Consider the following 27,609-nt stretch of genomic DNA (forward strand, 5'->3'; position numbering starts at 1 on the left):
GAACCTATGATGTGCTACCTTTTTGGAGCATTTCGGACAATGCTTACATCTTTTCAGCCGAATCTCAGAGTTCTAAAACTGGACCAAAGTACTTGGGTTGCGCAGCAACAGCGCTAGTAGCTAGCTAACATGGCTAACAGCGCTAGTAGCTAGGTTTTTCACATGGCTGAAATCATCTAAACGGTTGGCCTTGACACTTGTGTGTAATCAGAGCACAAACAAATAAGCGCAAATAAGATAGCGAAAATCCTTGGCTGCTATATTGCCAGTTAGTTAGCCAACTAACATTCGCCAGTAACGCTAGCTAGTTAGCTACAAGCCAACAAGGCTGTAACATTAGCTTTATGGACAGATCGTGCACCAGTACAGCACACTGTTGACAATATATCCCATATTCTTCCTCAAAGCACAGCTGGCTAGCTAGCTAAGTAAAGTTCATAGTCAACACCAAAGTTTGGGAAACTTCCACACTGCTAATGTATAATACATGCAATGGGCATTGCTCAACTTTAGCTAATGTTAATTCATACATTAATCAGTCATGCTTGCTTGGCAAGGTAGCAAGCTAACGTTACAGCCCTTACCTTATGCATTGATTCAGTAGGTTCCCCCTGTCAATGCGATTTTCTTCTTGTCATTTTAATCCACATTTCTACTGACTGATTAACACAGTGTGAAGTTACTTTTCAATGTAAACCCGAAAACCTGAAGTCGCCATCCAAGTAAAATGTAGCCGTGGGATGCGGGTGCACCCAGGTTAAATAACACTAACATTACTTGCTTGCGTGACCTTTGCACAATCAAAAGACAATGCCATGCTTGCTAACTTGGTTAGCTATGATATATATATATATTTTTTACTCAGCAATAGAAATAAACGTTCAATCAGTACTGAGTGAATGAACAACAAAAACATAGTGCAACAAAAACTTCCTGTCATCACCAGACTGTCCATTTAAATAGTCTCGAGATATGCGTACATGACAGGGTTCGTAGCGTAACGGTTAATGTAACTGATCATTTTGTTTTATGTATAGTTTTGAGTCCCCCCCTCCCCTCCCAATCGTGACATACACACTGGCATGCTCACGCAGGCATGGTGTGTGCTTATTTTCAATTATTTGGTGGCTCTTGAAAGAGCGTCGTTGAGTGGCAATAAGGAGTGTGGTGTGTGTACTACTGCATGCTTCTTGCTACTATGGAGGAGAGAACAGTGGAGACTGGAGAGACCAAATCTCAATGAATACGTTGTTGCCCACATCCGCCAGATGTACCCAACCCCTACGCTACATCCCAGGGACACACTGCTTAAAGGCAGGGTGGCGGATTGTGTTCCCTGAAATGTATACACAAGCTGATTGACGGAGCTCCGGGCCCCCTCTATGCACGTGTTTATCTTCTGGTCCCACTGGAACATCCAGCTCCTCCGCTGCGCGATATCAGAGAAGACCACTGTTGTCCCAGGAAACATTTGGATGACCACCTCTAAATCCTCGCATCTGACGCACCAGTGCCGTCCCCTTGGCGTATCCCAAGTTGTATTCACCGAGGTGGATGACTAGGATGTCAGGGGGAGAAGTAGCACAGGCCCTCTGCTGGTTTAAAACTCCGAGCCACCAAATGTGACCGACAGTAATGTATGTAAATAGTTAATGGGTAGGCTACATGTTGATTATTTGTGTATTTTCCAGGAGGTTGCTCAATTGTCTTGTTAAAAGAGATCAGGGAAATGTGTTCTAGTTTACTCCATATTGGCTTAAATAGGTTTCTGGATGTTCACTTCCCTGTGGAAAATCAGCTGATGATATAAAGAAAATACTAATAACTATATTATTTCTGTTGCCATTTGTCATTATTGAGTAGTTTTACTTTATTTGTATTGCTGTGTTAGGCTGTATTAAAGTTGGCACAGTTGGTGTAATTGGTGAGTCAAAAACCCTATTGCAGCTGAAATAGACATTATTTAACATTAATCTTTAAGCAAAAGGGAAGCCATTTATATCAGGGAATAATCAAAAACCATAGAAAATAAAAACAAAAAACTACATTTTATGTGAGATATAGGCATTGGTCTGAAGCCAGAAAGAAAGGAAATTTACAGGAGCAGCACCACTACCTACTCCACCCATGCTCTAGCAAGGTTTTCCAGCACACAGCTTTGACCTACTAAAGTAGCTATGTTGGTTTATTGTACTTAAAATGTGTAGGCAGGTTGCTTAGGATTCAAACCTTCTCAAACAGCCTAATTCATACTCTTCAGAGGGATAATGGACTTTAGAGTGTCCTGCTATTAAAATAATGTATATACAGTGCGTTCAGAAAGTATTCAGACCCCTTCCCTTTTTCCACATTTTGTTTGCCGTTAGACTTATTCTAAAATTTATTAAATTACTTTTTTCCTCACAAAGCGAAAACCGTTTTTTAGAAATTTTTGCAAATTTATTACAAATAAAAAAACACACCTTATTTACATAAGTATACAGATCCTTTGCTATGAGACTCGAAATTGAGCTCAGGTGCATCCTGTTTCCATTGATCATCCTTGAGATGTTTCTACAACTTGATTGGATTCCACCTGTGGTAAATTAAATTGATTGGACATGATTTGGAAAGGCACACACCTGTCTATATAAGCTACCACAGTTGACTGTGCATGTCAGAGCAAAAACCAAGCCATGAGGTTGAAGGAATTGTCCGTAGACCTCTGAGAAAGGATTGTGTCGAGGCATAGATCTTGGAAAGGGTACCAAAAAAATTCTGCAGCATTGAAGGTCCCCAAGAACACAGTGGCCTCCATCATTCTTAAATTGAAGAAGTTTAGAAGAACCAAGACTCTTCCTAGAGCTGGCCACCCGGCCAAACTGAGCATTCGGGGTAGAAGGGCCTTGGTCAGGGAGGTGACCAAGAACCCAATGGTCACTCTGACAGAGCTCCAGAGTTCCTCTGTGGAGAACCTTCCAGAAGGACAACCATCTCTGCAGCACAACACCAATCAGGCCTCTATGGTAGAGTGGCCAGATGGAAGCCACAGCCCGCTTGGAGTTTGCCAAAAGGCACCTAAAGGACTCAGACCATGAGATTCTCTGGTCTGATGAAACCAAGATTTAACTCTTTGGCCTGAATGCCAAGTGTCACGTCTGGAGGAAACCAGTCACCATCCCTACGGTGAAGCATTGTGGTGGCAGCATCATGCTGTGGGGATGTTTTTTAGCAGCAGGGACTGGGAGACTAATCAGGATAGAGGCAAAGATGAACGGAGCAAAGTACAGAGAGATCCTTGATGAAAACCTGCCCCAGGGAGAGACTACCCAAATACAGGTGTGCAAAGCTTGTAGTCTTACCCAAGAAGACACAAGGCTGTAATCACTGCCAAAGGTGCTTCAACAAAGTACTGTGTATTTCAAACACAGATTTAATCACGAAGACCAGCGAGGTTTTCCAATGCCTCGCAAAGAAGGGCACCTATTGGTAGATGGGTTTTAAATAAATAAAAGCATACATTGAACAGCCCTTTGAGCATGGTAAAGTTCTTATTTCAATATCAATACACCCAGTCACTACAAAGATAGTCACCCTTCCTAACTCACTTGCTAGCCCTTACACAGCCTGGAGGTGTGTTTTTGGTCATTGTCCTGTTGAAAAACAAATGATAGTCCCACTAAGCCCACTTTAGTAGTAGTTTCTTTGCAGCAATTCGACCATGAAGGCCTGATTCACGCAGTCTCCTCTGAACAGTTGATGTTGAGATGCGTCTGTTACCTGAACTCTGTGAAGCATTTATTTGGGCTGCAATTTCTGAGGCTGGTAAATCTGATGAACTTATCCTCTGCAGCAGAGGTAACTCTGTGTCTTCCTTTCCTGTGGCGGTCCTCATGAGACCCAGTTTCATCATTGTGCTTGATGGGTTTTGCTACTGCGCTTGAAGAAACTTTAAAAGTTCTTAATGTTTCGCATTGACTGACCTTCATGTCTTTAAGTAATGGACTGTTGTTTGTCTTTGCTTATTTGAGCTGTTCATCCCATAATATGGACTTAGCCCTATTTGGTAAAAGACCATCTTCTGTATACCACCCCTACCTTGTCACAACACAACTGATTGGCTCAAACGCATTAAGAAGGAAAGACATTCCACAAATTAACAAGGCACACCTGTTAATTGAAATGCAGTCCAGGTGACTACCTCATGAAGCTGGTTGAGAGAATGCCAAGAGTGTGCAAATCTGTCATCAATGCAAAGGGTGGCTACTTTTTTGATTACTACATGATTCCATATGTGTTATTTCATAGTTTTGATGTCTTCACTAATAGAACAGGAGAGGGGAAAAGGGGAAAACTGTATTAGTTGCTGTAGATGGGAGAGAAGGGGAATGATTTGACTTGAGAGAAGATGTTGAGTCAGAGTTGTAGTGAAAGTCTCCCTCTCCCCGCAGCAGTGTGTTTAATGGCTGGTCACTGGGCAGATTTATAGACCTTAAATAAACTGGGGATTTATTAAGATAGACCTCCTCCCTCCCAACAACATCAATCTCGACTAGGAGCTAGGCCTGTACAGACGTATCAGAAACATGTCTCTTTCTACCAGACCATTTTCTGTCCATGGGCGTGGCACGGACAGATAAGCATTGACAGAATGATGCATGCTGAGTAATGTGAGGTAGAGAGGATATCACGCCTACATTTAATATACTCTCACCAGCTAGTTAATTAGGTACACCCATCTACTATAATACCGTGTCGGACCCCTCTTTGATTCCAGAACAGTCTGCATTCTTCGGGGCGTGGATTCTACAAGTCAGAAACATTCCACTGGGATGTTGGTCCATGCTGACGCAATGGCACCACCATCCAGCCTGTACCGTTGACACCAGGTAGGATGGGTCCAAGGACTCATGCTGCTTACGCCATATCGTGACTCTGCCATCGGCATGACACAACAGGAACTCCTCAATTGTCCAGTGTTGGTGATCGTGTGCCCACTGGAGACACTTCTTCTTAGCTGGTAGGAGTGGAACCCGGTGTGGTTGTCTGCTGCGATAAGTTGTGCGTTCCGAGATGCCGTTCTGTACACCACTGTTGTACTGCACCGTTATTTACATTTTAGTCATTTAGCAGACGCTCTTATTCAGAGCTACTTACAGTAGTGAGAGCATACATTTCCATACTGGACCCCTTGGGAATCGAACCCACAACCCTGGCATTGCAAGTGCCATGCACTACCAACTGAGCCACACGGGACTGTCTGTTTGTGGCCTGCCTGTTAGCTTGCACAATTCTTGTCATTCTCTTTCGACCTCTCTCATCAACGAGTTGTTTTCATCCACAGGACTGCCGCTGATTGGATGTTTTTTGTTTGTCGCTCCATTCTGGGGAAACCCTAGACACTGTCGTGCGTGAAAAGCTCAGGAGGGTGGCCGTTTCTATAATACTGGATCTGGCGTGTCTGGCACCGACGATCATGCCACGCTCCAAGTTAGGTCACTTGTTCTGCCCATTCTAACGTTCAACCAAACAGTAACTGGATGCCTTTCTGCCTGCTTTATATAGCAAGCCATGGTCATGTGACTCACTGTCTGAAGGAGCAATCCATTTTCGTCAACTGGGTGATGTACATAATAAACTGTCCGGTATAATAATACACTAATAATATAGTAGTATGTATATCCATGGGATATCACTTTAATAAAGTAGAATTTCTGACTTTTTTAGAGTACGAAAAAGTTATATCTTAGATTGCTCCACTAGAATTTGGCAAGGATCAGCAAAGGAATAATGTTTTTCCAGGGCTGTGCAATCTAATGGAAAGACCAATACCATTGAAAGTGTCACGAAAAGAGCCGTGTTGAATAGACCAAACTGCAGCGGGAATATGGATACTCATATTTTAATTTTTAAAAAAGGAGTAAAGCATCCATTGGGGAGAAAAAAACAATACACACGACAGGAACAGGCATACAAAAACGCAGTGCAAGAACAATCCCCCCCAAATGACAAACACACCCTAATATATGGGACTCTCAATCAAAGGCAAATAGACCACACCTGCCTTCAATTGAGAGTCCCCACCCTAATTAACTAAACATAGAACCAGACTACCTAGACTAAACATAGAATACATGAATCTCAAACAGTGCCCAAAAAACCCTGGAATACTTAAATCAAATGCCCTTACTACAAAAACACCACCCGAACCACATAAACCAAATACCCTCTGCCACGTCCTGACCAAACTACAATGACAATTAACCCTTATACTGGCCAGGACGTGACAGAAAGACTATAGTTGTGACAATTATAATTCCATGAGCCACACCAGTGTTTCTTATGCAACCCAGGTTTGTGGGCCGACCATGAAATCCAAGAAGGGTGATTCATTTCAATTAAAGTGGATGATGATGAATCATCTGTCATTATGTTATGTAACAGTGCATCCACAGTGTTTATGGATGTGTGTGTGACCTGTATGAGCGATGATGTTGATGAGCATATATTGCATGCTCAGAGTTGTCCTCTAGCATAAGGATATTCATCACCAGCCTGTTGTGTGTTCTTTACTGGAGAGACAACCACCAGCAGCATCCAACTCCTCATAGAGATGTATCTTATTATGATTCATAACTGTTGTTATAAGTCCAAATTAATTGGAAGACGGTAACTTCCGATATGCACACACATTTCAGTGGGTTTTTTTATTTAGATTTTTTACAATGTATCAGGACATTATCTCTGTGATCATTACAACCTGGCCACGAACTGAAATGCCATCACCAGAGCTGATGTGATTCCTTACTCTACATGTCAGAGAGCCATGTTTGTTGTGTGTAGCATATTTTTATCTGAACGTTCCAAAATGTTGTGTCCTGCTGAACGCGCCTCAGCTTTGCCTGCTGGGTGGGGTCTGATAAAATCAGTGTGCGAAACAAGAACATGCATAATAGGATAACATTGACCCCCATTATATATTCAGTTGAAATCACTTAAATGTCAGACTTTTAGACTTCTATTTATAATGATAAAGATAATGTTATTGATGAATTCCAAATCGCAGATCGGAAGGCTTTTAGGCTGACAAATAAAACACACTTTAACAATCAGAGAGAGAATCTTTTGCGTTTTACATAATATTACAAAGTACATTACAGTTAGTTCCGTGAGAGGATTTTGCATTTCCACATATTATAATTTAAGAGAGGGTTTTTGCTCAGAGATCAATAATACATGTTTTTTATAGTGCTTTTATCAGACCCAAAGTGACAAGCAAGAATGCATTTAAAGGAGAGAAAATAGAAATCTTTCTGGGATTCAGGAACTTGGAATATAAATATTATTTGATGCTTTTGATTAAGAATCAAAGTCCCTTAATGGGACGAAATCCTTACTGCACATTTCAAATGTTTCTCCTCCAACACTAGAGATGAGAAACACAATATCTATATAGAAAGAGATATGCTAGGCTGTCACGTAGAGTAGGCCAGAAGGCTCAACTGGAAAACCTAACCTCTATCAAAATAAAAAGATGGCGGAGCCGAAAAAGTTATTCTGTGCAAGGGTGTTTATTTACGTAGTGATTCCAGAACAAAAACAACAGTACTGCCATCAAACATATACCTTATGGGACAGCTAAAAACAATGCTGCCCCATCCACAGCTCAATCCAAAATGCCTCTCCATGAACTGAAAGAGAGGCTCCTTTTGTAGGGGTAGCCCCTCCCCTCAGAACAATTAACACTAATTAATTAAGCAATTACCTATTCAAACCTACATTTTCAAATTTAACTAAACATACTAAAGTATATACATTGCAACACGTTTTTTATGAAACAATATAACATTTACAAAATTACATCATTACTGACAGTGTCTTTCAATATGCCCATTTACATTAATTAGCCATTCGGGACAGGCACTACAAAGTCAACCCAATTCCCTTAGCTCGCGTCCTTATCCAGCATACCCGTAAACTACAGAGATGGAGAGAGGAACAGAACAAACAAACAACGCGCTCATCCATAACATCTAAGTATAATAAATATTGCTTATATTAAATATGAACACTTGTCTGTTTATTTCTTTATACCATAACTGGTTACTGACGTAAGTGTGAAATGTATGTACTAAGATAGAGAAGTTAACTTGTCTGTCGACCCACATTGTTAACTTATCTGATAATGGAGCAGGGAGGAGTGATGAATGTTTGCGTGCGTTAAAGTACCAAATTCTGCCCGCGGCGGACTTCTACATCACATAGGCCTTATATTTTTCATTTAGGTTTGCTCATGCCTGAGTGAGTAGAAGATTTGTTTGTTTCAAGAACCACTCAGTCATCCTGACCTGGTAAAACAATTCAACTAAGATGGAAATTCAAATAATAGAAATCTATGATTTCTCAATGACATTCAAGTTGGCCAAGGAACAGGAAAGCAATAATGTTTTGCACAAAAAAAAGACAACATTCTGAGAAATGTATTAAATTCTAGAGAGCTGGGAAGGAGCTGCAGGAGGTAAACAACCAGGCTGGCAGAATGAGGAGATATGAGTTTAATAAGACAAATCCAGTGTGTGTGCTTGTGTGTGCATGTGAGGCTGTGGAGGAGAGCATCAATAAAGCTTCAATGCAAGAAGCAATTACAATCAGCAGCAGTGTTTGGGTAAAAGCGAACCGAAGCAAAATGCCCAATTCTGAGGAGACCGAGGAGGATGACAATTTGTGACCATCAATCTTGGTCCACCGTCACAGTTATAGGGAAAATGAATGAACCGAAGTAATGAAAATTACATCCTTCCACAATTAGGTTGGTGGATAAAATTTATGGTTGCAATATTGTCACCTAGCTATCTTCCCCAGGGGAAAAACTGGTTGCTATTATGCCATTGCAACCCGATTTCAACCTATAAATGGGTTGCCATGATATACAACCAGATTTAAACTAATTCTGGTAACTGGTTGTAATGATGTCATTTCAAATGAAAAAGAAAGTCTCACACTCATCTCTCCTTGTTGTGGATGTCATTCAACAAGCTTTGCCCGCTGGGTTCCTTCTTTTATTTAACCCTAGTTTGGACTTCTGCTCTTGTGAATGGCAGATCTCTGTTCAGCTCTGCCTTGGGGGAAATCAAAGGACCACATTTTAAATTACATAGACAACATGTCAGTTTAAAGACAGCTTTATGACGAAGGGTTGGTGTGGAATGTCACAGCAGCAGAGTAGCTTAACCAGTAGGGAAGAGTATTAACTTCTGTGTGAGTGGATACATGAGCAATATCAGGCCTGTGATTGCATCCCAAATGGCACACTATTCCCTATATAGTGCACTGCATTTGACCAGGACCCACAGATCTATAGAGTATATGGTGCCATTTGGGACACGACCTGTGTAAGATACAGAGGACATTTGAGAGGATCAGTTTGAGGAAGGTGTGGCGCAGAATCACTAATCTTGATCATATAATGAGTAGTTGTTTGTGATGCAACATGATTTGTAGATCAGTAAATCTGCACAGTCTAACTGCAGGGTAGTCGATTGCAAAGACTCACACACTCTGCCACTGCCTTCTCTTGCCCTTGCCTGTACATCTTCAGGCCAGGATGACCCGACTCATGCTAATGCTAGTGCTTATCCCATGCTGGTCCAGGCAGGAACACTCAACATCTTCACTCTCGCCTCAGCGTCTTTGAACCCGGGCTTGGAGCACTAGCATATGCAGCGGGTAGGGTTTTTAGCGAGAGGAGTGGGCATTCAGATCTCAGGGTGGATGGTATTCGGGATATACAGTATGAGGGGTAGGGGGTGTTAGATTGAGTTGAGAGGGGCTTAGTGGTTTATTCTGTGTGTGTGTGTGTGCGTGCGCACGCGCTCCCACAGAGCTTCAGATGGTGTTTGTCAGGCAGTGATATATGGGCAGTGGGCGTGCTGGGTGGGAGGTGGTTGATAGGTACTGTGGTCTGGGTAGGGGGTGGTGGGTGGTAGAGGGGTATTGTGGTGTTTCACCCTGCTCTCTCTATACTGCTGTCAGCATGAATGAGAGAGAGCCAAAGGCCATGCTAGACAACAAAGCCACACAAACTGTACACAGGCAGAGAGAGAGAGAGAGAGAGAGAGTCCACTCCCAATGGCTCTGTTAGGCCAAATGAGGGAGGAGAGAGAAAGGAACTCCATTGTTGGGATCAAGCTCAGCTATCACACTGACGTTGTCATACAAAATACTCTATGTCTCATTTGGTTTTAGTCCAACAGATTGATATGGTGTAAGTTAAACCTCCCAGCGAATGCAGTCCTCATTTGTATCTCCCGTTGCTTTGTAACAGCATTCAGGGCAAAGACATGGAGACATTACTAGTGTCACACATCAAAGCATATAATATGGCTAATGAGCCTCTGAAGACATCATGAATACTCGACAGCATCAAACTACTCTGTGGTATGTTATGTATGAGTGGACCCATCTGTGGATGGCAAGTTTTAGAAGATGGAATACACTGTTGTCATTGCCATGGATACAAGGAAGTCGTGTGTCGTCCATGCCCATTAATCTATCAAAGAGAATCAAAATTATACTGCTTGATTTGCCTTTAGGGTTCTTCTACACATTCGAATGAGTTGGGTTTGGGTGCAGTATTACTAGTGTGGCTGCATTTTATATTATGATATACATAAACTGTACTTAAATGACCATGGCAGTTGTTTTGTCTAAGTTTTTCAGAGATCACTGAGCACACTGGATTTGGTCGGTGTTAGCTTGAGTGACTTATGAGGCAGGAGAAGGCTTTGTTAGCATAGCGTTCCCATGAGAAAGTAAGGCTTGAGCCAGAGGCGAGTTATGAACTTTCAGACAGCGTCATAGGAGTTCCTTCTTAGCCTGGCATATACTGACTGAGCAAGCATCTGTTCAAAAACACACAAGCACACACACTAACACAAACAGACCCCCTCTCTCAAACACCCACACACGCAAGCACACAGACACTTCTGCTGCTATGGTTTTAGCACACCCTCACTTGCAGACCTGGTTCTGACAACCTCTGGGAATATAGCAGGAGGTGATGTGTGTGTGTTACTCTGTCTGTGTACAGTGCAAGCTAAAGATAAAAGTGCAACACTAACTCCTTAATACCTCAGGCCACAATGTTTCATTGTCCACAACACTGTTGTCCTGACTCTTCTGCACACAGCAAGGCATGTCTTGACTTTTCTGTACACAGCCTTGCACCGGTTCCTCCCTTGAGGTGATATGAAATAATAAAGCAAACCAACAAAGCAGAAAGCAACAACAAAGAGTTAGATGCAATATGTTTTCTTGCATACTGTACGTCCAGTGTTGTTGTCTATATTTGTATCTAATTAATAAATCAGGTCGTGAGTGTGTGCGTGTGTGTGTGTGTGTGTGTGTGTGTGTGTGTGTGTGTGTGTGTGTGTGTGTGTGTGTGTGTGTGTGTGTGTGTGTGTGTGTGTGTGTAAATGTACTTCTTTGAGTAAGAACGAGGCCTGGGCAATACTTTCCATGTATCTTGCTCAACGTTTAAGGACTTCGGGGCCCAGCGGGGCATCAGCTAGCAGGGTCAATTAGAGCTGCCAAAGCATGGTACACGCTGAGGCAGGTCGTGTTGATGGGAGTCAGACTGGGATATGTACAGGTCGCAGTTGCCAGGGCAAGCTTCGCTAGGCTTGTGCTGCTTTCGCTCTCCCTTGGTCGGTACACTTGATGACATCGTTTTGACCGGATGGATGAAAGTGGATGGAATTACCGGGGGGAAGGCTAGCTAGCTAGCTACTCCATGCACTGCTAACTTGAAGGAGTAGTCAGGCGAGACACATGGCAATGATAGCTGGTAGCCAGGTATGCAGAAACAGAAAGCTTTATTTACCAGGGGACTGGGAAATAAAGGCAGTCTCTATTTTCAGGATAGTGAAAGTAGTGCAAACAGGGATGCTAGCTAATTAGCTGGCTATCACCACCTGAGTGACGATAACTAGCTAGCCAAGTGCTTGTTAATACCAAGTGCTGACTCGTGTGTAAACAAAGCAACTCGAGGTGAAAAGCACTGCTAGGTGTATCTTTTACATGGGAATGTAAAGGATGATGCTTCAATGGTGGGGTAACAGACTTGAAGAAACAGCACGAGTTTGCCAAGCAAACCAAATGGGGCTTAGCTCAGAGGTTGCTCGCGAAAAACCATGTGTGCCACTGATAAACAACTAGCTAAGATACTCAACCGTTCAGCTAGTTGACTTTAAATGGTAGGGACCGACGGAGAGGTAGTGACTACGATTAGAATTAGCTAAAACTAGTGGTAACCTGCTCTTAGCTTGATGCTAAAGCAGTGGAGCTAGCAAGCCAACAGCACTAAGTGCGTGCAGGGTACGCTACAGGTACTGTAGCTAGCTGATGACAAACAGGGTTGCTAACTGAGGTAACTTCACTCTGTAAAATAAAGCCAAAGTTAGCAGAATTAGGAGAAATACAGGTGTGCCAAACTTGTAGCGGTCTTACCCAAGAAGACTCAAGGCTGTAATCGCTGCCAAAGGTGCTTCAACAAGGTACTGAGTAAAGGGTCTGAATAATTAAGTAAATATGATTATTTTATTTAAAAAAAAAAAATTTACCCCCTTTTTCGTGGTATCCAATTGGTAGTTACAGTCTTGTCTCATCTCTACAACTCCCATACGGACTCGAGAGAGGCGAAGGTCGAGAGCCGCGCGTCCTCCGAAACACAACCCAGCCAAGCCGCACTGCTTCTTGACACAATGCCCACTTAAACCAGAGGCCAGCCGCAACGTGTCGGAGGAAACACAGTAGACCTGGCGACCGTGTCAGGGTGCACTGCACCCGGCCCGCCATAGGAATCGTTAGTGCGCAATGGGACAAGGACATCCCTGCCGGCCAAACCCTCCCCTAACCCAGACAATTGTGCGCTGCCCCATGGGTCTCCCGGCTGCGACAGAGTCTGGACTTGAACCCAGAATATCTAGTGGCACAGCTAGCACTGCGATTTTGTTTTTTTAATAAATTGTTTTTATTTAACTAGGCAAGTCAGTTAAAAACAAATTCTTATTTACAATGATGGGGAACAGTGGGTTAACTGCCTTGTTCAGGGGCAGATTTTTACCTTGTCAGCTCGGGGATTCGATCCAGAAACCTTTCGGTGGCCCAACGCTCTAACCACTAGGCTACCTGCCGCCCCAAAGCAATGCAGTGCCTTAGACCACTCTGCCACTCGGGAGGCGTAAATGTGATATTTCATAAATGTTATTACTTTTTAAAAAATGTCTAAAGACCTGTTTTTGCTTTGTCATTATGGGGTATTGTGTGTAGATTGATGAGAAAATATTTTATCAATTTTAAACTAAGGCTGTAACAAAATGTGGAAAAAGTCAAGGGGTCTGAATACTTTCCCGAATATACTGTATATGCCATTTCATCTCTCTCTCCTTCCCTCGTTCACACACACACACACACACACACACACACACACACACACAAAACAATCAGCCTGCTCCCTCTTCACTCCATCCATAGTTTCCCTAATACAAAGCTATGTGTACTCTTACTCTTCTCAGGCACAGTTATAACCCTCATACTTGATACTCAATCTGAGCCAAGCGTGCCGTGCAGCTGGGCAGGGTATGACAGGGGTCAGAACATTAATAGAATATCGGTCAGGGTGACTAGGATTTGAAGTGGTGGGAGGACAATTTGTCTGCGTCCCATATGTGATCATATTTCCTATTTAGTGCACTATTTTGGAACATGGCCCATAGGACTCTGGTCAAAACTAGTGCACTATGTAGGGAATGGGGTGCTAAATGGGACTTAGCTTACATCACCAGTAATGTGACTACTATGTCATGAAGATTTGGTTGAATTATCCTATCTGTAAATACACCAGTGATCTTGATGAAACAGTTCCTCATCTCTCAAGAGACTATGTCACACCTCGGAAACAAATTCAATTAAGCCTTTACTGTGGTAATCTTATGCCGCTTGAAATGTGTCGTGCAATCATGGTTTAAATCAGTGGTGTGATACCGACCTGCGAGGGGGGTCCAATCCGGCCTGCGAATGGCTTGAGTAAAACATTATTTGTATTTATTTATGGGGGAGCTTTCTTGACTGTGTCCAGCTTGTTAATAATCACTGAAATGAAAACTAGACAGTCAAGGAGCATAGAACATTCCAGAAACAATTATTTGCTAATTTTGAGGGTGAGGAAATATAAGACATTTTCAGTGCTGCTCTCCGGACTTAGAGTGAAGACCGAATGCGGCTCCCAGGGAAAAATGTGTTTGATACCCCTGGTTTAAATAACACAATCTGTGGGACAACATTTTCTTTGTGAGGTACTCTATCAACATAAATACACCTAAATATTTCTCTCTCATCAAAATGTCACCCAGAATAAGCTAAAATGTCTGCTTTGTGTTTTGGTTAATGGTCTACTAAAGAATGAATGAGTTTCAGTAGAGAAAAATTCACTGGCGCTAGAAACGAGAGAAGCCATTTATATTTCATGATTTCCTTTGAGGGACTCAGCAAAAGGCATTATTTGCTGTGTTTTCTGTAAAATGGGTTTAAATTAGTGATGAGGGGGGTGTGCAGCACTGTACCTCCACTTTCATGCCTTAAGCGCCATTGCTGTATGCTTACCTACTTTAGGTACTTACCTGCGTGATAGTCGTACCTGTCAGAGAGGCTCATCGAACAAAGCTGAATTTGGTGCAGAACGTAGTTCACTATACACACATTTACATGGTTTTTCACTTACCTAGACAGACTGTTTTAAAGTGCATATTCAGGTTATTTGGTTCATTTCAGCAACCTCTGGTTAGGTTAGACGACCCAGCCAACTCACAGCATAGGCTACATAACACAGGATTGAGTTCATGGTATCAGAGTTCTGTCCTCAGGCAAGTTATCGTAGAGTACGTGCAAACAAAAACAAGTTTAATTTAACTAATCAAGAGTCTTGTCTCTCTACAGATTGTGTTCAGAAAAATCAGCGATGTGAAACGGGAGGAAGAGGAGCGCCTGAGACGAAAGAATGAAGCACCCCTCAATCTCCCGCCGGACCACCCCGTGCGTCGGCTCTTCCAGCGGTTCCGTCAGCAGAAGGAGGCCCGTATACATCAGGAGCGGGCCAACCCATCCGATGACATGGAGAGAGGTCAAACCGTGAATGTCGAGCCCACTCCCATCCATGAAATCATCGCCACCACCAGCATTGTCACTGTTACCGAAAGCCCAGCCACACCCATTTTGGCCTCCACAATCTCCAGCCCGTCAGACAAAGCCAAGCTCCAGGCCCCGTCTCTCCGAGTGTTCGAGCCGGCCAAGGTCAAAGGCTGGGGACGCTTCAAGGACTCCATGACCAAGGAGTCCAACTGGAACAAGGTATGAAACCTAAAATATTTAGGCCAGGATTCACAGTTTGTCGAGAACGTGCCTCGGTTGAATCCAGCCATCTTCATTAATACATTCTGTTCTTAATTTCCAAGGTGTCCAAAGCAGAGTCCATGGAGACGCTACCTGAGCGGACTAAGGCAGGGGCAGCCCACGAGTCCCAGACCTCGCTGAAGAAAACCGACTCGTGGGACAGCGGCATCACCAAGAGCGATCTGCGTCTAGACAACGTGGGGGACAGCTCCCGCACCACAGGCACCACGCCACAGGACCGCAGCCCTGTTGCACCCCCTGAAGTGGCCAAGCAGCACGCATTCTACCCCATCCCAGAGCAGACTCTCCAGGCTTCTGTTCTAGAGCTCAAGCTGGAGCTCAAAGAGGACTTGAAGGCCTTAAACACCCGTATGGCTGGCCTGGAGGCCCAGCTAGCAGAGGCTCTGAAGCTCCTCAAGGTCCAAAGGAGAGCTCCCAGCTCCCCGAAGCCTCTTTTTGAGATCTCTAGACCCACCACACCAGACTCGGACAAGGAGGACATATTTTCGTAGAAGCAAAAAGGGACTGACGTTGAGCGTGTGAAGACAGGCAACAGATTCAGAAAATCTTTATTGTCCCAATGCTGGGCAATTTGGTCACAGGGCCACAGATTCTGGGAGTTGTTGGTGTATCTCAGCTGAGGCCATTTATTGGCCCTCACCTTGCCAATGCCTGTGAAAGCAGCAGATGATGGAGCTACGATGCTGTTAATTTAAAGAGGATCTGGTGGTTTTACCCGTGGGCTATGGAACCTTGGAGTTGAACCCGTCGGTCATTTTGGAGAATCTGGGGTGTGAGCAGTGAAAGGGGTCTAGGTGCACTGAAGTGACCTTTAGACCACCATGGGTTTGGCTACCCTCTCTGTGACCCACAGACACAGGTTCACAGCTGTACTCTTGTGTTCTCCTGGTCTGCATATTTAAGTTGCTACTTTTTTCCACCAGTCCATGGAGTTCAAGAGCAGAGCAGCAACGAATTCATTAATATTCACCGTCATTATCCTTGTAGATCTCCAATGGGACCACTATCTTTAGTGGTTCTCAGAGTAAGGTATCTATAAGGGGTGAATCCATCTTTTGCTTTTCCACTATCTTTGAACCACCAGTGCACAATGCATTCTGTATGCATTCACAATGTCATTCTATCACCGTGTAATACTTTACAAGACTTTATGTATACCTTGGTGTTGCCTTTATAAATACAAAAAGGCTATAGGAGCATTCAGCACAGGTGATACTGTATATTGAGCTTTGCACTTGCTATAAGCATTCAATATAGATCTTGCTCCTGACAATGCATTACACACAGATGGTTCACAGAACATATTACAGTAGGTTGTTTTTACTACTGTACTCTGTCATCATTGGATCACCTTGTAGCCATCTTCTTTAAGCCAGACGGAGGCTGTGTTGACCAATCAGAGCTCAGGACCATTAGGTTTCAACCAATCAATCTTTTGGTCTGTGTGCAGAGAACCCTGACTGGCCAATCAAAGACCAGCATGGTCTTTTGAAAGAACTCCGACCCCCTTTTAGACTGACTGACCATCACCGTATGTCTTATCAGATCGAACAGAGAACTGCTATCTATAGCCAAGAAACCAACAAACAACCACCTTTGTTGACTGGTTCGTCTTTATTCTTGGCCGATGGTTACAGTGCTGGGAATTACTCTTAAGGAACTGCGTCAGTTGCACTAACAACGCTCCATCATGGCGACATGTTGTGTTGTTTGCATGTGGAGGTTGTATTATTTAACTGATTCTTAGTTTATGTTTGTCAAACGTGGCTCTCTGACACTGTACATGTGAAACGAATAGAAAAAGTATTTCAACATTTACTGTGTAACTGGGTCTTCCAAAAAAATACTTTTTCAAGACACTTCACTGCAAAGTATGACTTGCGTTGATCGACATACATTACTGTTTGGCATTGCAGTTTTCCGTAGGCTAGCCTACTGAATGCTCATGCTTGGAACTCCATTACTGAATATCAAAGGCAAACAGAACTTTGAGGCCTAGTAATCGATGTACATTTTTTAAATCCAATTTATATCCAGGACATGTAGATCTCCTTCTGTCCGGAACTTTCATTAATTGGAACCTAGCTGTGCCAAAGTTCTCTCATCTTCAGTGATGTGGGCACTGTCAATGGGTTTCATTCATTTGAGACCTAAGCCTAATCACACCCTAGCAGTATCATGTTAATATTTGAAAATATTATGATCTTAATGTTAACTGCTGCCAAAGTTCCTCCCATCACTATATGGGACCAACTGGCGTTTGGTTTGCCACAAGACAGTGTTAGCCTGAGCATAAGCCTAGGCATTAGTTCGGTAAGCCAACGCGAGTCTTCAGGTCTCAGGCAAGGTTACTCATCCCGTGAGTGGGGTTTACTAAACCAGCTTCATTACATATACATGTAGTTCATTATTAGTCAGGTGAGGTCTCCACTAATGGTTGTGTTTTCATTGGGCTACATAACAGCTGAAATGTGCTACATAGCCCGCAAATGGCTAGAAACAGACAGCTGCAACACCGCACTCCATTAAGTTTTCACTTTCAATTCATGCAATTTATTAGTGACAAATTGTCTTAATAAAGTATGTAGAGTTGAAGTCGGAAGTTTACATACACTTAGGTTGGAGTCATTAAAACTCGTTTTTCAACCATTCCACAAATTTCTTGTTAACAAATTATAGTTTTGGCAAGTCGGTTAGGACATCTATTTTGTGCATGGCACAAGTAATTTTCCCAACAATTGTTTACAGACAGATTAATTCACTGTATCACAATTCCAGTGGGTCAGAAGTTTACATACACTAAGTTGACTGTGCCTTTAAACAGCTTGGAAAATTCCAGAAAATGATGTTATGGCTTTGGAAGCTTCTTATAGGCTAATTGACATCATTTGAGTTAATTGGAGGTGTACCTCCAATTGACTGGATGTATTTCATGGCCTACCTTCAAACTCAGCGCCTCTTTGCTTGACATCATGGGAAAATCAAAAGAAATTAGCCAAGACCTCAGAAAAAAAATTGTAGACATCCACAAGTCTGGTTCATCCTTGGGAGCAATTTCCAAATGCCTGAAGGTACCACGTTCATCTGTACAAACAATAGTACGCAAGTATAAACACCATGGGACCACGCAGCCGTCATACCGCTCAGGAAGGAGACACATTCTGTCTCCTAGAGATGAACGTACTTTGGTGTGAAAAGTGCAAATCAATCCCAGAACAATAGCAAAGGACCTTGTGAAGATTCTGGAGGAAACAGGTACAAAAGTATCTATATCCACAGTGAAACGAGTCCTATATCGACATAACCTGAAAGGCCGCTCAGCAAGGAAGAAGCCACTGCTCCAAAACCGCCTTAAAAGCCTGACTATGGTTTGCAACTGCACATGGGGACAAAGATGTCCTCTGGTCTGATGAAACAAAAATAGAACTGTTTGACCATAATGATAATATGTTTGGAGGAAAAAGGGGGAGGCTTGCAAGCTGAGGAACACTACACCATCCCAACCGTGAAGCACGGGGGTGGCAGCATCATGTTGTGGGGGTGCTTTGCTGCAAGAGGGACTGGTGCACTTCACAAAATAGATGGCATCATGAGGAAGGAAAATGATGTGGATATATTGAAGCAACATCTCAAGACATCAGTCAGGAAGTTAAAACTTGGTCACAAATGGGTCTTCCAAATGGACAATGACCCCAAGCATACTTCCAAAGTTGTGGCAAAATGGCTTAAGGACAACAAAGTCAAGGTATTGGAGTGGCCATCACAAAGCCCTGACCTCAATCCTATAGAAAATGTGTGGGCAGAACTGAAAGAAATGTGTGTGAGCAAGGAGGCCTACAAACCTGACTCAGTTACATCAGCTCTGTCAGGAGGAATGGGCCAAAATTCACCCAACTTATTGTGGGAAGCTTGTGGAAGGCTGCCCGAAATGTTTGACCCTATTTAAACAATTTAAAGGCAATGCTACCAAATACTAATTGAGTGTATGTAAACTTCTGACCCACTGGGAATGTGATGAAAGAAATAAAAGCTGAAATAAATAAAAAATTCTGCTATTATTCTGACATTTCACATTTTTGAAATAAAGTGGTGATCCTAACTGACCTAAGACAGGGAATTTGTACTAGGATTAAATGTCAGGAATTGTGAAAAACGGAGTTAAGGTGTATGTAAACTTCCGACTTCAACTGTATTTTACAAAATAAGAGGGCAAAAACAAAACAGGTCTCTCTCTGTAGTAACAATGCATTAACTAAATCAAACCCATATTGTGATCGTGTTACATTAGGCTATTAGCCTGTTACCTTATTTCGCCTTAAATTATTTCAAATACAGTGGCAAGAAAAATAGTGTGAACCCTTTGAAATTACCTGAATTTCTGCATACATTTGACGTAAAGTTTGATCTGATGTTGATCTAATTCACAACAATGGACAAACAGTGTGCTTAAACTAATAACACACAAATGATTGTATTTTTCTTGTCTATATTGAATACATCATTCATAGTGTAGGTTGGAAAAAGTATGTGAACCCCTAGGCTAATGACTTCTCCAAAAGCTAATTGGAGGCAGGAGTCATCTAACCTGGAGTCTAATCAATGAGACGAGATTGGATATGTTGGTTAGAGATGCCCTGCCCTATAAAAAACAGTTTGCTATTCACAAGAAGCCTTTCCTGATGTGAATCATGCCTCGAACAAAAGAGATCTCAGAAGACCTAAGATTAAGATTTGGGTTACAAAAGTATTTCTTAAAGTCTTGATGTTGATCAGTCTACAGTAAGACAAATTGTCTATAAATGGAGAAAGTTCAGCACTGTTGCTACTCTCCCTAAGAGTGGCCGTCCTGCAAAGATAACCTCATTGAGCATTCTGCGCTGTGCTCTTGCAGTTAAGAATCCTAGAGTGTCAGCTAAAGACTTACAGAAATCTCTGTAACATGCTAACATCTCTGTTGACGAGTCTATGATATGTGAAACACTAAACAAGAATGGTGTTCATTGGAGGACATCACCGGAGAATCCATTGCTGTCCAAAAAAAACATTGCTACACGTCTGAAGTTCGCAAAAGAGCACCTGTATGTTCTGTGGATAGATGAAACAACTAAAGTTGAGTTGTTTGGAAGGAACACGCAACACTATGTGTGGAGAAAAAAAGGCACAGAACACAAACATCAAAACCTCATCCCAGCTGTAAAGTATGGTGAAAGGGGCATCATGGTTTGGGACTGCTTTACTGCCCCAGGGCCTGGACAGCTTGCCATCAGACAGAAAAATGAATTCCCAAGTTTATCAAGACATTTTGCACGAGAATGTAAGGCTATCTGTCTGCCAATTGAAGCTCAACAGAAGTTGGGTGATGCAACAGGACAACGACCAAAAACACAGAAGTAAATCAACAACAGAATGGCTTCAACAGAAGAAAATACTCCTTCTGGAGTGGCCCAGTCAGAGTCCTGACATCAACCCGATTGAGATGCTGTGGCATGACCTCAAGAGTGCGGTTCACACCAGACATCACAAGAATATTACTTAACTGAAACAGTTTTGCAAAGACAATGATCCAAAATTCCTCCTGACTGTTGTGAAGGTCTGATCTACAACTACAGAAAACATTTGGTTGAGTTTATTGCTGCCAAAGGAGGGTCAACCAGTTATTAAATCCAAGGGTTCACATACTTTTTCCACCCTGCACTGTCAATGTTTACACGGTGTATTTCAATAAAGACATGAAAACATATAATTGTTTGTGTGTTATTAGGTTAGTAGACTGTGTTTGTCTATTGTTGTGACTTAGATGAAGATCTGATAAAATGTTATGACCAATTAATGCAGAAGTCCAGGCAATTCCAAAGGGTTCACATACCTTTTCTTGTCACTGTATATATTTTGAACAAAACCATTACGATAACAGTATACAATGTTTACAGAACCTGGGTTTTAGAAAATGTGCATCGCTAGGTGTTTATATTTATATTTTATCTTTGAACTTTCTTCAAACTACAAATCTACCATTCCAGTGTTTTTCTTGCTATACTTTATTTACTTTGCCACCATGGCATTTTTTTTGCCTTTACCTCCCTTATCTCACATCATTTGCTCACATTGTATATAGTCTTATTTTTTTTAATTTTTTTAATTTTTTGTTTATTTTTTTACTGCATCTTTGATTGTATGTTGTTTTACTCCATGTGTAACTCTGTGTTTTTGTATGTTGTCGAACTGCTTTGCTTTATCTTGGCCAGGTCGCAATTGTAAATGAGAACTTGTTCTCAACTTGCCTACCTGGTTAAATAAAGGTGAAATAAAATAAATAAATAAATATATAGAGATTAAAGGGGCACGAATGGGTTTTCTTTCACTTACGAGTGAATAAGTCTCGTACAGTGTTTTTATTTTGGACTGTCCTGTACTCCACTAAGAGCTTGCTTACATAACTAGCGTTCTGAGATCAGCTCCTGTACGCAAGCAGCAGCTCTTCATGTTAGTTCTTTCAAAAGTCCTGATTTTTATCATTTGTCCATGCTGGAATCTTATGGAAACTACGACTTATGAATGTTACCATATTTATCTTTTGACCGTACACAACATGGAATGTGGAGGGTCTTCACTTAGACAATAGTATAATTGCGATCCTGGACAGATATTATTTGTAGTTAACAGAAACACTTTACGTAAAGCCAACATGTCAAGTGCTTTGTGACTTGTTTTATAAGCTATTTTATGCATGTATATTAAGCATTTTTGGGGAAAATAGCAGTTATGCATTTAGGATAATTATGAGGTAAGACATAAGGGGATCGTTCATAAGCTTATTGCAAGTATTATATTACATTATAACAATATCATGCATTATACGTGTTGGAGTTAAATGAATCATCCACTCAACAACTCTTTTGGTATTTCCAATGTTGATACAGTCCCAAAATGGGTTTACATGTCATCAGTCAACATAAGATCAGTTAAGTTAAGATTGGACTTTCAAGAAGCAAAGTGTAACTTGCCACATCATCATCACTTGCCACATAATCATGAGTCTGTATCAAGTGGACTAATGAAAAAACTAAAGATTTGGAGTGGATTATTCCTTTAAGTTAAGTGTTACCCTGTAACCAGGGGTGTGAAACTCATTCCATGAAGGGCCTAGTGTCTGCACGTTTTTGTTTTTTCCTTTCAATTAAGACCTAGAAAACCAGGTGAGCGGACACTGCCCTCTGTGGAATGAGTTTGACACGTGCTGTAAACAATACAGTTATGATTGTTTACTGCTGGCCCAAATGACCCCTACTAATGTAAATGTGTTACTATTATCAAGCAAGTTGGAAAGAAATGCACACACACTTTACTTAAGCCTAGACTAAATCCGTATTGTGGAAGATCCGTGCTATAGCGTGATTAAAATTTAAAGGCAATGTTCCCATGTTCGTGGAGACTGCTTTCACAGTAGACGCTGCATATGTTGGCTCAATCGGAAATTCTTTCAATTTCAATTGCGCTATAACACATATCTTCCACAATAAGGGTTGAATCCAGCCCTTAAACATACTTTGATTTAACATACTTAAGAATGAAGTTAAGTATGCACTACATTACTCACCAATGAAATTAGGTGATTGCACGTGTTGCCGTCATTGGTAAACAATAATTGTGTATTGCCGTTGATGTGTTAACAGAATGTACGCGTTCAGGTCTCCATGATATGGAGAAGTCAACAGCTTGTTTATTATTTTAACACGTATAGCTTCACATGCAGTATAGTATAATAATGTTTAAGGGGCCAGTGCCTGAGTAAGGGGATGTTGTGTTATTATTGAGAAGAATGACACTGTACTCTATGCACTGCAATGCTCAAATGTTTCAAAATATTATAGCATGATTTTGTTAATTGATACTCTCCCAAAATGGGTAACAACAATGATGTCATTTGGTTGGTGCATATTGTTAATGTACATTTATTCTTCATGATGTTTACCTAAAATCACATGCTTATTCAAATGTACATGCATTTACCACACTTTTATGGAAACTTGATGTACATCCTTGTGCCAGCTGCATTGATGCATGTGTACAATATTTGATACATTTGAGGGTAAAAATTTATTTATTCTTGGCTTAGTTCATCTGTTTTTTTCTCTTTTGGAAAATAATTGGTGGAACATGTACCATGGCATTAATGGATAACCCTCTGTGTTGGTCTTTCTTGTGGTGATATCACAGAGGAGAAGTTTCGTTTAGAACAATTGAGAGCCCTGATGAATAGCATCACAATTCGAGACCGAGTCATCTGGGGCTCTATCTTGATTGCACACAACAACAACAAAAAATCACTTTATCTACACTGATTGGAAAAGACTTGAAAGATGAAAATAATATGGCGGAAGCTCTTAACGTGGTCAGTTCTTTCAGATCAGTGCGATAAAGGAGAGGCCGGACATTTTAGACAATTGAGAAAGATCCTACCAGCTATTCAGCTAGTCCTCGAGTGCATCCCAAATGGCACTCTATTCCCTATAGGTCACCTGGTCAACATTAGTACACTATATAGGGAATAGGGTGCCATTTGGGATGAAACCTTTCCATGCATGAGCCTGGTCAGTAAAACCTAATCATGTACCAACACCTTGTTTTTAAAGTCCTAGGCCCAGACTCCCAGCCACACACACCCAAGTCCCATAATGCACCAAAAAAACCTTAAGCTGATTGATTCTCTGTTGCATAGCCGCAAAAAGTAATTCACCCCCTGAAAAAAAAATTGAACTCGCACAAAAGTAGTGCACTGGGCCTTCACTAGTCCTGTATTAGCAGACCGAAATAGCTGTCTGTAGCGCAGACAAAACTAAATGTTCAGCACCCCCACCCCATTCATCTTCCCGCGGCTATGCTCTGTTGATTTCTTTAAAACATGAGCATGATTACTTCAGACATGTTTAAACAACGTGAAACTATTTTTGTGGTCAGTTCAGGGGAGCTGCCTAGTACCACTGTGTATGTACATACTACTTTAATGTCATGTGAAGAGAGAGAGAGACTATTGGTTACACTTGAAGGGTACATGCATAAGGACTTGTTGACAGTTGACAAGCATTTAGTAAAGGTACTGCTTATGAATGCAGTATATGGGTAATGAAGTACTTATGTAATTACCCTTCAAGTAAAGTGTTACTAAAAGATCAACCATTAATATAAATATATAATGAGGACAGTAATGTGATTTATGCACATGTCACGATATTCATATGATACTGTAAATGTAATTGCAAGCACAAATGAGAGTATTTGTAAAATACTATTTATAATAAATATTTTATACATAGCCGTCGGCTGTTTGGTTTAGAAGTTTTTTTTGTTAATTTCGTTTAAATGAGACCATGGTCATTTCAAACACAATTGTGTTGTTGAAGAAATAACTTTATTCGATGGGGAAAAAATGTAAGTAGACAAAGTTCCATGTCAATAGGTGAAGCCACCATTATAACAATGATAAGATACAGGACAGTCTCCTATCATCATCAACAGTAGAAGAACAAACCCTTGCACATGCATCATCTCACACTTATAGTACAGTGATAGCAGAGGAGGCTGGTGGGAGGAGCTATAGAGGACAGGCTCATTGTAATGGCCAGAATGGATTAATGGAACGGAGTTAAACATGTGGTTTACATGTTTGATACCGTTCCATTTATTCCATTCCAGCCAATCATGTTAGGTAAGACACAGACAAGCTAGATAACACCTGCATAGCCTGGCTGCCTCCTGAAGGAGCAGCATATTTACTGAACGCTAGAGCGCCTGATTAAAAACGTCACATTAACATCCAATTAACACCACACCGGGCCCTCATTCCTGACAGAGATGGAGAGAGAAAGATATCCACATAGAGAGACTCAGTCGGACACAGAGAGAAAGAGAAACAAAGTGAAAGAGAAAAAAAGGGAGTGAGGGATCCAGTGACAGAGGAACAGACAATGGCCCATGTAGAACCAAGGTCAGTCACTGCCAACCTAAAGATTAGGGCCGGCTCACTGGGTGACGAACTGCCTCTATACAAGCACATTATTAGTAAGAACAGCCTACATGACTAACACTAACATGGGGCACCCTTTGAAGCAACCTTTACGTGTGATGAAATTATTGCTATACTTGTAATCCGTCACAAAGAGTTGTGTGGCGGGTTTCTTATCATAAACTGTTTAAGATTTAACGCTGCAGATCGTATTCTCTTCTTGACTGGATTATTGGATTCTCGGGATGTCATAAGACCCATTTAAGCTTGTGTCTCAAATAGATCCCTATATAGTGCACTACATTTGACCTGAGTCCTATTGCCCCTGGTCAAAAGTAGTGCACTAGCTAGGGAATAGGATGCCATCTTTGGATGTGACCTAAAACCCTTTCAGAGTAGTGATAGGCTAGTCTAATTAGCAGGGTTTTCTCCCCCGACCCTACATGTTAGTTAAACTGACACAGATCTGCTGATCCCTTTAGTGCTATGAGACAGATACAGGATTAGCGCAGTCAAAGGAATATACTGAGGTGCTTTCAGCCATTCCATTCCAGGAGATGTATAATGCTGATTTTGGGGTTAAACAGATCCAAAACATCCAAGGTTGGATACTGCAAGCCTCACTGTCTGGTTATCAACAAATTACCACTGAACAGCATCCATTGGTTTTTCATATATGTGTTTTACTCTATGCACCCAAATATTAAGCAGCAGTTCTCATAGGTACAGGTAGTTTGACGGACAGGTTTCTTATACTGTAGTCACTTTCTTATAATCACATACGTACATGGGTCCAGTGTCTTCCTCAGCAGGTCTCATTGGTAGTCCCCACTGTGGGTGGGTAGTAAAGGACAGGTTTGCTCTCCCCACATAGCAGAGTGCACTGTGGGGTGGTTACAGTGGGTTTTTCTCCCCACATGGCAGAGTCCACTTACATTTAAGTCATTTAGCAGAGGCTCTTATCCAGAGCGACTTACAGGGTCAATTTGGGTTTAAGTGCCTTACTCAAGGGCACAGAGATTTGTCACCTAGTCAGCTCAGGATTCGAACCTGCAACATTTTGGTTACTGGCCTAACGCTCTTAAACACTAGGCTACCTGAGTCCACTGTGGGGTGGTTTAAGGTGGGTTGTTCTCCCCACATAGCAGAGTCAGCACTGTGTGTTGGTGCATTAGGGTGAGTTCTGCCTCCCTTCCAACAGTCTCTGTGTGGTTGGTGATTTAGGGTGGGTTGTGTTCCCACTCCAGTCCGATCTGGGCAAAGCAATAGAGGAAGGCTAACATGGGTGGAGCCACTGTACACCAACCTGGAGAGAGACAGAGAGAGACACCCTTAGAGGCCAGCAACACATACACATTCACTTGTTTACAGTAAACCCATAATTTCACAGTGAATACACTACCGTTCAAAAGTCTGGGGTCACTTAGAAATGTCCTTGTTTTTGAAAGAAAAGCTATTTTTTTGTACATAAAAAAAACATGAAATTGATCAGAAATGCAGTGTAGACATTGTTAATGTTGTAAATGATGGGATTGAGATACGGACTCTTCGCTGGCCATGGCAGAACACTGACATTCATGTCTTGCAGGAAATCAGCAATACTGCTCGTTCTGTGCGTGGTGGCATTCTCATGCTGGAGGGTCATGTCAGGATGAGCCTGCAGGAAGGGTACCACATGAGGGAGGAGGATGTCTTCCCTGTAATGACAACAGGCTCAGTCCGATGATACTGTGACATACCGTCCCAGACCATGATGGACCCTCCACCTCGATCCCGCTCCAGAGTACAGGCTCATTCCTTCGACGATAAACGCGAATCCGACAAAACCGTGACTCATCAGTGAAGAGCACTTTTTGCCAGTCCTGTCTGGTTCAGCGACGGTGGGTTTGTGCCCATAGGCGACGTTATTGCCGGTGATGTCTGGTGAGGTGATGTCTGGTGAGGATCTGCCTTACAACAGGCCTACAAGCCCTCAATCCAGCCTCACTCAGCCTATTGCGGACAGTCTGAGCACTGATGTAGGGATTGTGCGTTCCTGGTGTAACTTGGGCAGTTGTTGTTGCCATCCTGTACCTGTCCCGCAGGTGTGATGTTCGGATGTACCAATCCTGTGCAGTTGTTGTTACATGTTGTCTGCCACTGCGAGGATGGTCAGCTGC

The 27,609-nt window shown here is 42.1% G+C and overlaps 2 protein-coding genes across 2 annotated transcripts in view; one reads left to right on the top strand and one right to left on the bottom strand.

Moving 5' to 3' along the window:
* The window catches only part of LOC106608528 (voltage-gated delayed rectifier potassium channel KCNH1), an 84,863-nt gene extending 60,103 nt beyond the window's left edge, over window positions 1-24,760 (top strand). Inside the window, exons 13-14 of the mRNA XM_082976632.1 lie at window positions 14,974-15,384; window positions 15,489-24,760. Of these exons, the coding sequence (XP_082832758.1) occupies window positions 14,974-15,384; window positions 15,489-15,938 (861 nt within the window). The 3' untranslated portion in view covers window positions 15,939-24,760. The remainder of the gene's footprint in view (window positions 1-14,973; window positions 15,385-15,488) is intronic.
* Window positions 24,761-24,834: 74 nt separating this feature from the next.
* hhat (hedgehog acyltransferase) overlaps window positions 24,835-27,609 on the bottom strand; it is a 114,416-nt gene continuing 111,641 nt past the window's right edge. The window contains exon 12 of the mRNA XM_045722118.2: window positions 24,835-26,756. Coding sequence (XP_045578074.1) covers window positions 26,671-26,756 — 86 coding nt within the window. The 3' untranslated portion in view covers window positions 24,835-26,670. The remainder of the gene's footprint in view (window positions 26,757-27,609) is intronic.

This window comes from Salmo salar, chromosome 01, assembly GCF_965601325.2.
Source record: "Salmo salar chromosome 01, fSalSal1, whole genome shotgun sequence".
Lineage (NCBI taxonomy): Eukaryota > Metazoa > Chordata > Actinopteri > Salmoniformes > Salmonidae > Salmo > Salmo salar.